This window comes from Papaver somniferum, chromosome 10, assembly GCF_003573695.1.
Source record: "Papaver somniferum cultivar HN1 chromosome 10, ASM357369v1, whole genome shotgun sequence".
NCBI classification, from domain to species: domain Eukaryota; kingdom Viridiplantae; phylum Streptophyta; class Magnoliopsida; order Ranunculales; family Papaveraceae; genus Papaver; species Papaver somniferum.
In genome coordinates this window covers 94,009,859-94,021,986 of record NC_039367.1, presented here as the reverse complement: position 1 = coordinate 94,021,986, position 12,128 = coordinate 94,009,859, and the positions used below count along the sequence as shown (strand labels likewise).

At 36.1% G+C, this 12,128-nt stretch overlaps 1 protein-coding gene across 1 annotated transcript; it reads left to right on the top strand.

The window, feature by feature from the left end:
* Positions 1-1,489: 1,489 nt before the first annotated feature.
* LOC113318500 (sulfite exporter TauE/SafE family protein 3-like) lies at positions 1,490-4,971 on the top strand. Its single transcript, XM_026566669.1, has 12 exons — positions 1,490-1,994; positions 2,087-2,246; positions 2,742-2,942; positions 3,026-3,090; positions 3,193-3,220; positions 3,328-3,416; positions 3,496-3,582; positions 3,693-3,743; positions 3,839-4,060; positions 4,255-4,348; positions 4,462-4,602; positions 4,714-4,971. The coding sequence occupies exons 1-12, from the start codon at positions 1,770-1,772 to the stop codon at positions 4,794-4,796; spliced, it is 1,446 nt and encodes a 481-aa protein (XP_026422454.1). The 5' UTR covers positions 1,490-1,769; the 3' UTR covers positions 4,797-4,971.
* Positions 4,972-12,128: the final 7,157 nt, after the last annotated feature.

The window sequence follows — 12,128 nt, the reverse complement described above, 5'->3', positions numbered from 1 at the left end:
ACTAGCATTTTATAACTTGATCTAAATGAATGAAGATATCTTCCAACTCTTGCAAACCTTCCATTAATATCATCATATTAAGTTTTAATCCAAGCTTTCAATTTCTGTTTAGGAATTTAAATCTTTTTGTAGAAAACAATTCCAACACCACCTGTAACAGAAAAAGAAGACCAACGATCCTTGATGAAATATGAAAAATTATGATGAACATGAGAAAAAAATCTCATAGTCGAATGAAGATGGACTACCCTTCACACCTTCATTGTACAGAGCTATACATATGATTGTGATCAGAATATGGACAAGACAAAGCCTGCTGAATAAGCCTAGGAAAGTTAATTTCTCAAACCAGAGAGATTATAAACGATTAATCTGACTTCATATACTCTGAACTTGATCTCTAGTCCAAGTTTAAGATGCCACAACCAGTGTAGATCAATCAATTCATGTGAAGCTGTTTAAATTTTTTCATGTTATTAGTTGATTCACCACTACTTGATCTTTCATGGATGTATCTGATCTATATTATGTTTGTTTTTCCATGATCTATTTCAAATGATGAAGTTGCATTGAACTTGTAAAATAGAAGTCTCCCTCCATCAGACTTGCTATTATATGTAATGACATTGTATATTCCCAACGCTTTATTTTTGGTAATTTAAATCTAACTAGATGATTTTTTTCTCAAAAATAACTAGATGTCTACACAAAAACGGGAACCAAAGTGACTGCACCCTGACGACAAGTATTATTTAGGAATCCAAGCTATTTCAAGCTTGGAAAAATTTGGAGTGTCAAGTCTGATAGTTTGTAAGTTGGGGTCATCTATACTTTTTCCAAGGTATGCTTCAAGATTTTTTGGAAGATATCTTGGAATCGAAAGGAAGGTGGCAATCCGAAATGTCTTAAACATAATTCCCAATTACTTTCGATGTTGCTGTTGAATTTATTTCTGAATTTAATTATCATTTTCAACCATTGATTTGTGACATATTCAGAACGACATTTCCGAATTTATTTTACCTTCCGCCATTAAACTCCAAATACTTAGGTATCATGAAATTTGACGGATGGAACAGAGAACTGGCCGTGTTATGTGTTCCAATTATTTTGGGCAAAGACAATTTTTATTAAGAGTGATTCTATTTAGACCGTATAAAAAACAACGTAAAAACCATTCTTCTCGCACATGAAGAGTGGGCCCCACCGGCTGGAGTTAGCAGTGCCGCGCAATAAGAAAAGATGTGAGTGTCGCGGTTTATACATGGTTTTTTTGGCTGTCCATGGAGAATTTTTGTTCCATTAATCCCCCAAACGTTACCATCTCAAGGTTAAAATCATATAATTTCATATACATAAAAATACACAAAGGACAGAACAGTAATATACCTTTTTCACTAATCATTTCTACCTGTAAAATCCACATATACTCCGGAAAAAAACAACGACGAGGGAGAAAATAATTACTCCAATACCTTCATTTTATTGGAAAAACGTGTCTACTCATTTAGACCTGAGAAAAAAACAACTATAATATTGTTTTCTCCAATTTGCAGAAGGGGAGGAAGAAGAAGAAGATTTGTATAAATAACAGTTTTCTCTCAACCACTCCCAGATCTCACAATTTCATTTCTTGTTTCAGAGATTCGGAATTCAAACCCGAACTCTTTAACAAGAACTTCGAAACCAGTTTTTTTTGGTTTTCTTTTGATTTAGTGGGGGAGAATTGGGTGTATTTGAAGTTTGATTGTGAAAATTTTGAGTACAAAATGGGTGAAGTTAGGTCAAGATGGCAAAGGTTTAGTTCAATAGCAGGTGTTGTAACATTTGTGATTCTTTTAGTATCAGCTTTTGTATCAGCTGAGAGAAGTTTGAAAGATGAACAACCTAGAAAGATTATTGAAACTGGTGATGAAACTGAATCAGATTATTTACTTAAAGTTGTTAATTTCTTATGGAAAGCTGATGGATCAGGTTATCAACATGTTTGGCCTGTAAGTCTGACTACTTTTTGATTTTTTTAAGGATTTTTTTTGAATTTGTTTTGAATTTGTTTTGAATTTGGGTTTCTTTTCTTTTGTTGCAGGCAATGAAATTTGGTTGGCAAATAGTAGTGGGTACATTTGTTGGATTCTTTGGAGCTGCATTTGGAAGTGTAGGAGGAGTTGGTGGTGGTGGAATTTTTGTTCCTATGCTTACTCTTATCATTGGGTTTGATGCTAAATCGTCTACTGCAATCTCTAAATGTAAGATACTCTTGGTTATCAAAAATAATATCCGTGATTCGAATTATTCAAAGAGGCAAAAAAAGGTTGTTGAAATTATGCATTTTTGGAAGTGCTCAATTTTGGTTTAACCCTTTTTTTTCTTAATACAGTAAAAGATAATTCGTAATTTCTGATTTTAGTGAAAAATTTGGTGCTGAATGATGATGTTTTTATGAATTATTATTGTTGAATATTGGAAGGTTAAAGTAAAAAAGATCAAATCTAGATTGAGTTTTGTTGTTGTAAGTAAAGTTTTGTGGTTAAGTTGATTCAAATTCCAATCAAGTAACTCTACTGCCGAAGTCTTTACGATACCCAAGTTTGTTGCGAAATTTTGCTTCTGAAAGACGAAATCTCTTCTTTCTTTTTCTATGATGTATTGATCTACCTATCGGATACGATTTACGGAAATTATTTGATTTTAAGTTGTATATTTGAAGTGATTTGCTTAATAGTATTCTGTTGTTTGTTCAGGTATGATCATGGGTGCAGCTGGGTCAACTGTCTACTACAATCTTAAGCTAAGACATCCCACACTAGATATGCCTGTTATTGATTACAACTTGGCACTTCTCGTCCAACCCATGCTTATGCTTGGAATCAGTCTTGGAGTTGCTTTCAATGTAGTGTTTGCTGACTGGATGGTTACTGTTCTCCTAATTATTCTTTTCATAGGTAAAGTTTGCTCTATACCATCTTTTGTTGCTTTACATTGGTTTGTTTGGAAGTATTCCTCGACTGAATTTGTGGTTTTGTAGGTACATCCACCAAGGCATTTCTTAAGGGTGTAGAAACATGGAAAAAGGAAACCATACTAAAGAAGGTAATGTAAGCATTGCCGCACAAACTTATCTAATTTCTCGTTCTAGATTTCTACCAACTTTTCTTCTAATAATCCCGATCTTGTCTTTTATGCTATTTTCAGGAGGCTGTTAAGCGCTTGGAATCAAATGGTGAATTGCGATGTCTAATCGCGATATTTTTGTAAATTGAATGAAAGAATAACCGTGCATTTAGTTCTTAATTAATTGATTTATCTACCTTTCTGTGTTTGATAAAGGCAATGGCAACGATTCAGTTGAATACAAGCCTCTACCAAGTGGCCCAAATGGCGCTGAAAAGCAGTCAAATGAATCTGGAGATGCAGAGGTCAGTATATACAAGGAATCTTGTATTCTAATTTTCTACCAGTATTAAAAATGGACGACTAAGCTTTCTTGTTATACAGGTCCCTATTCTTCAGAATGTCCAATGGGAGGAACTTGGCCTTCTATGCTTTGTCTGGGTTGCATTCCTTGCTATTCAGATTATTAAGGTTCGCTTGCCTTAGTTATTTGTTTTTTCCTATAATGCCTGTATGGGTTTGCTATGTTCGGAGCTCATGAGCTAAGTAACTAAGAATTTATCCGCATTTGTTGGGTGCAGAATAATACAGCAAATTGTTCAATGGCATACTGGGGTTTGAACTTTTTGCAGGTGCTATAATAATTCCTAATGTGATTAAATCACGATCCCCTGAAATTCGGTTTTCAAGCAGCTGACTGTAAAATGTTCCTTTCTGTGATTTGTAGATTCCTGTTTCTGTTGGAGTGACTGCGTATGAGGCAACCTGCCTTTACAAGGGGACTAAAAAGATTGCCTCTAAGGGAGATGATGGCTCAAACCTTAAAGTGAGTCAGCTAATTATGTATTGTTCATTCGGCGTACTAGCTGGAATGGTTGGTGGACTGCTAGGTCTCGGTGGAGGATTTATTTTAGGTCCTCTATTCTTGGAGCTTGGTATCCCCCCTCAGGTACATATGTCCTGCCTTTTCCTCAAATTTTTGTGAATCTATTTCTTAGTTTTGGTTCCCATTTGACTGTTCAAGTATTTACATTTTCTTAATGATCTCAAGCTGCGTATTTTAGTATTTTACACACTTCAGCTTAGCTACGGTGCTTACTTTTGAGCTAAATGTGACTGACTTGCGAAAACCACTCAATGCAGGTTTCAAGTGCCACAGCCACTTTTGCCATGACATTCTCCTCATCCATGTCTGTTGTAGAATATTACCTTCTTAACCGTTTCCCAGTCCCTTATGGTGAGTGAATCTATTCAGTTTTTTTCTTCTCTTTTTGCTTCTTATGGACGCTCACTCCCAATCATATATTACCTAGAAATAGACCTTACATTGTCTCCAATTATGCTTTGCAGCTGCATACTTTGTAGCCGTTGCTACTATTGCTGCCCTTGTTGGGCAACATGTAGTAAGAAGGATGATCATTATTTTAGGAAGAGCATCTCTCATTATATTCATTCTTGCCTTCACGATCTTTGTGAGCGCAATCTCACTAGGTAAGAATCATTTCTTAATTTTCTTTTTCCCTTGTGCCTAATAACGTGAATACTTCATTAAGAGTCCGCGATCTTCTGCATCTAACCCTAGTTAATAAATTCAATGAACAGGTGGAGTTGGAATAGTAAACATGATTGGAAAGATCCAACGACATGAGTACATGGGATTCGATAACTTGTGCAAAGTTGGTTAAAAAATAGAAGTTCACTCTACAATTCTCTCTTTCTCCACTGTAATTCAATCTCATTTATTTTTATTGGAAAGTGTTTTAAAAATATAGCGCCATCAAGCTTGGGCTTATGCTTTTGTATCAGTTTTGTGATCTCCATGAAAACAGTGAATTCTATTAATTATCTCTTTCTCAAACATTCATTCTCTAATCTCTGCACTTAGTATACATTGGTGAAGGACTTTGTGGTAATCTTATCACAGTGCTGTTTCTCTGACTTTATCCCCAGAGTCATCGACAGACAATGACGTGCCTAAGGTTTGGTATTTAAGAACTTATCCACTGGCTTGACAAAAATGAGTGTTTGGCATCTAATCTTTAGCTTTCATCTCTGCTGTATGGCCCCAAGATGTGGAGAGCTGAAGGAGTTTCTTGGGGCCAGTTATAAATTGCACAGAAAGGATAGAGACTCCCACAGTACCAAAAGGAAAAACAAATATTCAATGCACCATGGTCTGACAAGGTACCAACTGGGCCTACTATTGCCATGTTTTGCACTTTTAGAGGAGGAGGATCAAAGGAGAATCATGCAATGCAAGGGGATGGAATTGGAAGAAGACCTGACAATACCATATGGCCTGCATTAATGGCACTGTTTGTTGTCAAACCTTCTTCAAAAACAATTGTTTCTTAAACCCCTTGAATTCTTGATAGTGAGATCTGATTCCATGATTCTATTCTTCATGATAATGGAAGAAGGTGCTATTAATATGTTGGGAACAATAGTTGGTTGTGTTCACTGTTACTAGATCCTCAAGCAAATTTAATAGACATGAATTTTGCAGAAAGTCACGGTACTTGTTGATGTCTCTATCCAGTTTTGGGTTATTTAATTCACAGAATATATAGGGGGGAAAGCATTCAAATGGAAGAACCAGTGGGGAAGTCTTCTCCTACTGTGCCTTACAATTTCTTTCCACGTTCCAGTTAATGCTGGGAAATCAATAGGTTCACACGGCTTTATGCTGGGATTAACCAACAAAGTTACACTGTAACACGCCGACAGTATCCCAGTGGGTCCGTTCAACATATATTTCAAAATTACTTAAACCAAGCTCATAATTTGCAAATGTACCCATGGTGAAATACCCGATAGACAAATGTACTCCTGTTTTTTTAACATTTGCAAATCTACCCCGTCATCAACTTTTCCTTCTGTCTTGGTTAAGTCCCACTATAATTTACTTATTTATCCTTTACTCGTTGCCATGTTAACTTTCTACATTATTTTTCAGGTTTGTCGAGTTCGGTTCAAGATCGTTTCACCATTTTCAGGTTCGTCATTTCCAAGTTCAGGGTTCACGGTTTAGCGAGCATCATTCACAAATTCAGGGTTAGGGTTCATCATTCACAAATTCAGGGTTCATGGTTTTTAGTTCAGGGTTCGTCGTTTTCAAGTTCAGGGTTCGTTAGGGTTTATCATTCACAAATTCAGGGCTCCGAGTTTTTAGTTGGTTGAAAATCGACCAAGCACAAAAGAGACGTGGTTCATGGATAAATAGGGCTTTTTAATAGGTGAGATAGCTGCCACCTTGCACTTAACTGGATGAAAATCGTTTTTTTTCAAAAAAAACAGTGGGACCAAGTCAAAACATGAGTACATTTGTAAAGTTCAAAAAAACAGGAGTACATTTAAAAAGCAAAAAAAAAAAAACAGGGGTACATCTGAATATTACCCTTTTAAAATTTCCCTTGTGGGATAACATAATTCTAATAACAAGTGCCATATATATTATGCCTTGCATAAGTATTCGACATTATTCTGTTTTGTGATAACTGATGACATGAAAAAACTTCGTATCTGTTCGCATCATCTTGCCAGTGGGATGGATTCCTGCATATCAAAAAGAGATTCAAATTTAAGCTTCCAGGAGTTTCTCCCCTCCAAGGCAGAAGAAGAAATATGGTTTTGAGCTGGTCAAGCGACTGAATTTTAAGAAGAGCAAATTCATTTTTCCTGTTGATATTACCAAATGTTTTTTATTTTTTTTTGAATTAAAAGGTTGATTTCATTAACGAAAAAGAGAAAGAAAAATAGAGGTGAAGAACGCCTAAGCGAGTCTAAAGGTATTGTCAGAGACAACACTCGATCAAGGAAACGAAAAACCAAAGGAGTGGAAAATCCAACTCCAAGGCCAAGAAAAACAATAAACAACGAAAAACAATTGTTACCAATACACCAAGAAAGACAAAACCATATATTTGAATTTACTAGCGGCGGAGTGTTGGCCTTTACCAAGTTCTCGCTGTTTGGAATTTCACCATTCCATTTGAGTCTTGACTATCTTTTTCAATTTTCTTGCTAGCTTTGTCTTCACAAGTCAAATAAGGAACATATTTATCCAATTCTACGAAATGTTATGTGTTTCAAGTTCGTTTCAAGTTCTAAATTTGTCTTCCAGAGCTTGAAACTTTGTAGCTAGTTGAAAACCCGCAGGCCCACTAAAGCAATAAGAAGCCCATCACTCTATTATTAAGAACGGTAATTTGATTACCCTACCCATTTTTTTTTTCTTCTTTTTGAAGCATTTGATTACCCTATCTAGGATGGGTGATATGGGGTATCCTAGGGTAGGTAAGTTCTTAGGTTATCTCTTATGGCAGGAATCTTAGATATTAGGCTTTGTCTGGGTACTCCAGAAACAGAAGTTTGAAGCAAAACTTTTTGCTTCACAAAAAATTAAAGTTTACTTTTAATATCCAAACTAACTTTCGATTTTTTGACTTTCGAAAGTGAAAAAATAACTTGTAGATGTGTATCAAAAGATTCCAAACAGGCTATTAATGAGCAAGATAATCTTCGATAACTTGTTTCATACGAGGCAACTTGTTTAAAAATATATTCAAGAAATAGTAGGGGGTACATTTTCAGCATTCATATGGCTCAGTCAAAATACTTTTTTTTTTTGCATCGGAGAACCCCTTTTAAAGAAACATGCCTCATAATTCTTGACCAATATCGAAAAATTCACTTATAGTTCAGATACATCATAAAATACTTTGTATTGAAGGGCCTCTTCTGGCGAAACTAGTTTATTTTCCGAAGCATATACGTTTCCAAGGAGGAAAAAATTTGCTACCTCCGCAGCTTCATCAGTTTTGATCAGAGAGCATTTCAATTTTTCAACCAAACCATTGTGAAAATATATTGCATTCAAAAGACGTTGTAGGCTCTAATAACAAAAAGTATATGTTTCTGTGGTTGCCTAGTAAGTTTGTCTATTCCAGGTGTCTTGATTAAATTGGTTGGTCTCTTTTTTATGTGGCTTGTGGAACTTATTCTATGCTCATAAATATGTCCGTAATTTGTTCCTCTCTCTTTATGAAAATTCAGGAGCAACCTGCAGATGTGGTTGAAGAAATTCAGAATACAACAATTAGTCACTGGTAAATCTGTATATCCTTCGAAGTTATTACGACCATATTTGTTGAATCCAGACTTTATAAAATGACAAGATGAGGATCATACTCTAATCCTTTTAATTCATGGATTTATTTCTGCTTCCGTAATTTCACATGTTGCAGGACTCAAAACCTCACAAGAGTTGTGGGTAAATCTTGACGATCTATTTGGATCTATCTTCACTGCACATACGATTCAACTAACAAAATTGTCAAGCTTAAAGAAAGGTGTGTCTTCTATTAACACTTAATTATGTAAGTGAAATCAAACTAATAACGGGATCAATTAGCATAACGTGGTTCAATTGTGAGCGATGAGGAACTAGTTTTACAACTCTTAATGGGTTACCATCCAAGTTTGATTCATTTTGTACGTTTGTTAGAGTAAGATCAGTAGCTATGAAATTTCGAGAACTTCACAGTTCATTGCTTAGAGAAGAAATTATAAGAACAAATCATTACTTTCTGATGTTGATTCAAAAACATTTTTATCTCGCAACCACAATTCGACCTCAAGGTTATAATAATTTCTTCAAAATTAGACCTAATTCAAATTACAATGGAGCTGATGGTTTCAAACTAAACTCTAGTGGATTCAATCCTAACATTAGACCACGTTACAATGTTGTTCATCCTTCTCGAACTAACTACAATGGTTTATATCAGCAAGATAGAATGGTCTATCAAATTTGCAAGAAACCTGGACATCTAGCTGTTGAATGCAATAGCAAAATCAATTTTCTTTTCAAGGAAAAACGCCTCCTAAGAAGTTAGAAGCTCTGCTTGCTTGTGATGATTTTTCGGTAAGTTCCGTGGTACAATATAGATTAATAATACTGTAATTCAGGCGCACACATCATCTTACTGCAGATGATACCGGTTTTGATTCTACTAGATGCTTGTTCCATTGGTAACAAAAGGATAACTGCAACCAATAGTAAAGGTATGTCAATCTTTAAACATGGGTCAACTAATGTTCTAGTTCCTAACCATAAATTCAAACTTAATGGCATTCTTCATGTTCCCAATGCTTCTCATAATCTTATCTCATGTTCACCAATTCACCAAAAATAATCACCGCTCTCTAACTTTTACGTATGAATGCTTTCAACCGAGAGTATCCTTTATCAATGGATCAATGAAAATGGAATGTATCCATTTCACCGCACTCTATCAGATAAAGTTCAAGCTCTTTTCAGTGCTAAAACTTCACCTAAAGTTTGGCATCGATGTCATGGACACCCATCTTTTAGTTCATTCAATAAGCTTTGCAAGGATTTTCACTTGCATGATACATCTTCAAAGCCTTTATTTTGCAAAGAATGTCAGTTATCTAGAAGTCATAAGCAACCCTTCAAACTTTACGATTCTGTCTCAACTCAACCTCTAGAGTTACTTCACATGGATGTTTGGTGTCTTGCACCTATTTCTTACTTTTCGGGGTATAGATGTTATGTGAACATAATTGGGGATCATTCAAACTTTTGCTGGATTTATCCTCTCTCGGTCAAATATGAATTTCATACAACTTTTATTTTTTTTCATACATTATATTGTAAGGCTCCTCGATATTCGATAAAGACAAATTCACACTGATAGTGGTGGTGAATTTTTTCATAAAGAATTGGGTTTAATTTCTTGCTAAATCAGGCACCATTCATGATTTTTCATATCCCCACACTCAAGAGCAGAACGGAGTTGCAGAGGCAAAGCATAAACATCTTATCGACATCATCATAACTCTTGTATTTCAAGCGAAAATGCATGATTCTTACTGGTTTGAAGCATGTTACACAATAAATTATCTTATCAACCGACTTCCTACAAGGTTCATTTATTTTATGTCTCCATTTTACAAACTGTACAACACGGTACTCCACTTTAATTTCTTAAAATATTTCAGTTGTGCCTGCTATCCATGGTTGAGACCTTACACAAGTTCTAAGGTCGAACCTCGTAAGCAATGTGTTTTTATGAGATACAACAACAATCATAAAGGGTATGGATGTGTAAAGACCCTCAAGCACGTCAACGCTATTAGACCAGTCAAGAGATGATTTAGCCGATAATGACGTAATTAATTAAATATGAACAATAAATTTAATAGAAATTAATCAAATAATAATTTGGACAAACAACTAGTACCATCAGATATATCTAGAAAAGTTATGCGAAATGAAAAATTAGAACGCGTCAATCGGACATCAGACGAGGAAGATCTCGCACGTGGAAGTTCGATTCGGAAAAAACCGTTGACTTTGACCTGACCATTTTCCGTTGACTTGACTTCATCCTAAACAATTGACTAGACCTTGTTTTTGACATGACCTCTAAGTAGTATTAGGTTTACCCTTAGTATTTCTCTAGGTATGAAATAGTAAATGTATAGATATAATTTGAATTTAAACGAATTTGATTGAAGAGTTATCTCTTCATTATTGTTTCCTCCTGTGTCACCTAGTCTTAGGATTAGAAGAAAAGGAAACATCGATAGAGAGCTAGTTTGATAGGATGATGGATATCTAGTAAAGAAAGAGAGTGAGTAGTGATAAAAATTTGGTAAAGAAGAAGAGAGAAATAGATAGTAGAGAAAAACCTTGAAAATAATTAGTTGTGATGAAAAGAGTTTATTGACGAGAGAGTTTACATTAATAGATTAAACTGGGTAGCTGACTTAATGTAACACCCCGTGTTTTTAGCATGGCGCATGCTCAGAGATTCTCCATGACCTGAAATGAAGCTTCACCCAAAGCTTCCTTTGCGTAGAAAAAAGAGCATTGGCCTAGGCCAATACGCTACCAAAATGACATATTGTGTGGGCATATTGGTCAAGGCCAATATGGCACCAAGAGAGTGTAAGCTGTAAACTATATTTTCCAAAGGCCAATCTCGCATCAAAGGATGCCTTAGGCCAGTTGAGTAGATGTCCTTCAGAAAAGTAGAGCCACAATGACGCATTACGCAAGTCATTAGCCTCAGGCCAGAGCAGGATGACCATGGTAATGTACAACCATCACGTCTGGACATTGCAGTAGCCTATGATCCAAAGCCAGAAATACAGCCATCACGATCCTTCACTGGGCTTAGCTCACGAAATGTTCAGTCATCATGGCCGGACATTGGAACTTGCATGTGATCCAGAACTGAATGTACGACCATCACGGTCGTACATCACATTTGGCCAAGGGTAGTCATGTGCAGCCATCATGGCCTTGGGAGTTCATGAATGCTTTTTTCTCCCCTAATTTAAGTTGTAAAAATGTCAAGTTAACATATATAGGGAGGGGTAGTTGGTTGAAGGTGCATATGCGTACCATGCACCAAGTAAGCTTCATATCTTAGCCGGAAGAGTATAAATGATGCTTAAGCCTCATTTATAAATGCATAGACTTGCCAATGGAGCATATCAAGCATGGGCATCACTATGCCATGTTTCGGACCAGATATGCATCACTTGGATGCATTTTGATGAAACGACCTATACGGACTAGACCATTTCCATTATCGCTTGGCCACGATTTTATAAACGAGTTGGATTAAGTTGCTTGTCCCTTCGAGGATGAACTACGGTCTGTGCTTGATCCCTTTATAATATGGAAGGGTACGTAGGAAGTCGCAATGAGTTGCATTATTGCCGGTCCAGCACTTTGTCGCTCATATCTAATTGTGATCTGATTACGGCATTCCGGCCTCTCATATCATCTGGCTCGGTAGCTCGATGCAAGATATGATTGTGGCCAAACTTGATGAGGATATTTGCATTCTACTCCTTGGATGCTAATACTTCCTATCAAGGCGTTCGACTTAGGCATGTACCAATGGCGCATTGGACATGGCCTCGAAAGCAAGCTACATCGATATGCAAGTTTCCGGAGCTTGCGTAAGCCTAAAGAG

Bases quoted from the DNA above. Each gene is read 5' to 3' on its own strand.
- LOC113318500 (XM_026566669.1), top strand. From the start codon at position 1,770: ATGGGTGAAGTTAGGTCAAGATGGCAAAGGTTTAGTTCAATAGCAGGT. The intron at 2,247-2,741 runs GTAAGATACTCT...TTGTTTGTTCAG, and splicing joins GTCTACTGCAATCTCTAAAT to GTATGATCATGGGTGCAGCT. The intron at 3,583-3,692 runs GTTCGCTTGCCT...TGTTGGGTGCAG, and splicing joins TTGCTATTCAGATTATTAAG to AATAATACAGCAAATTGTTC.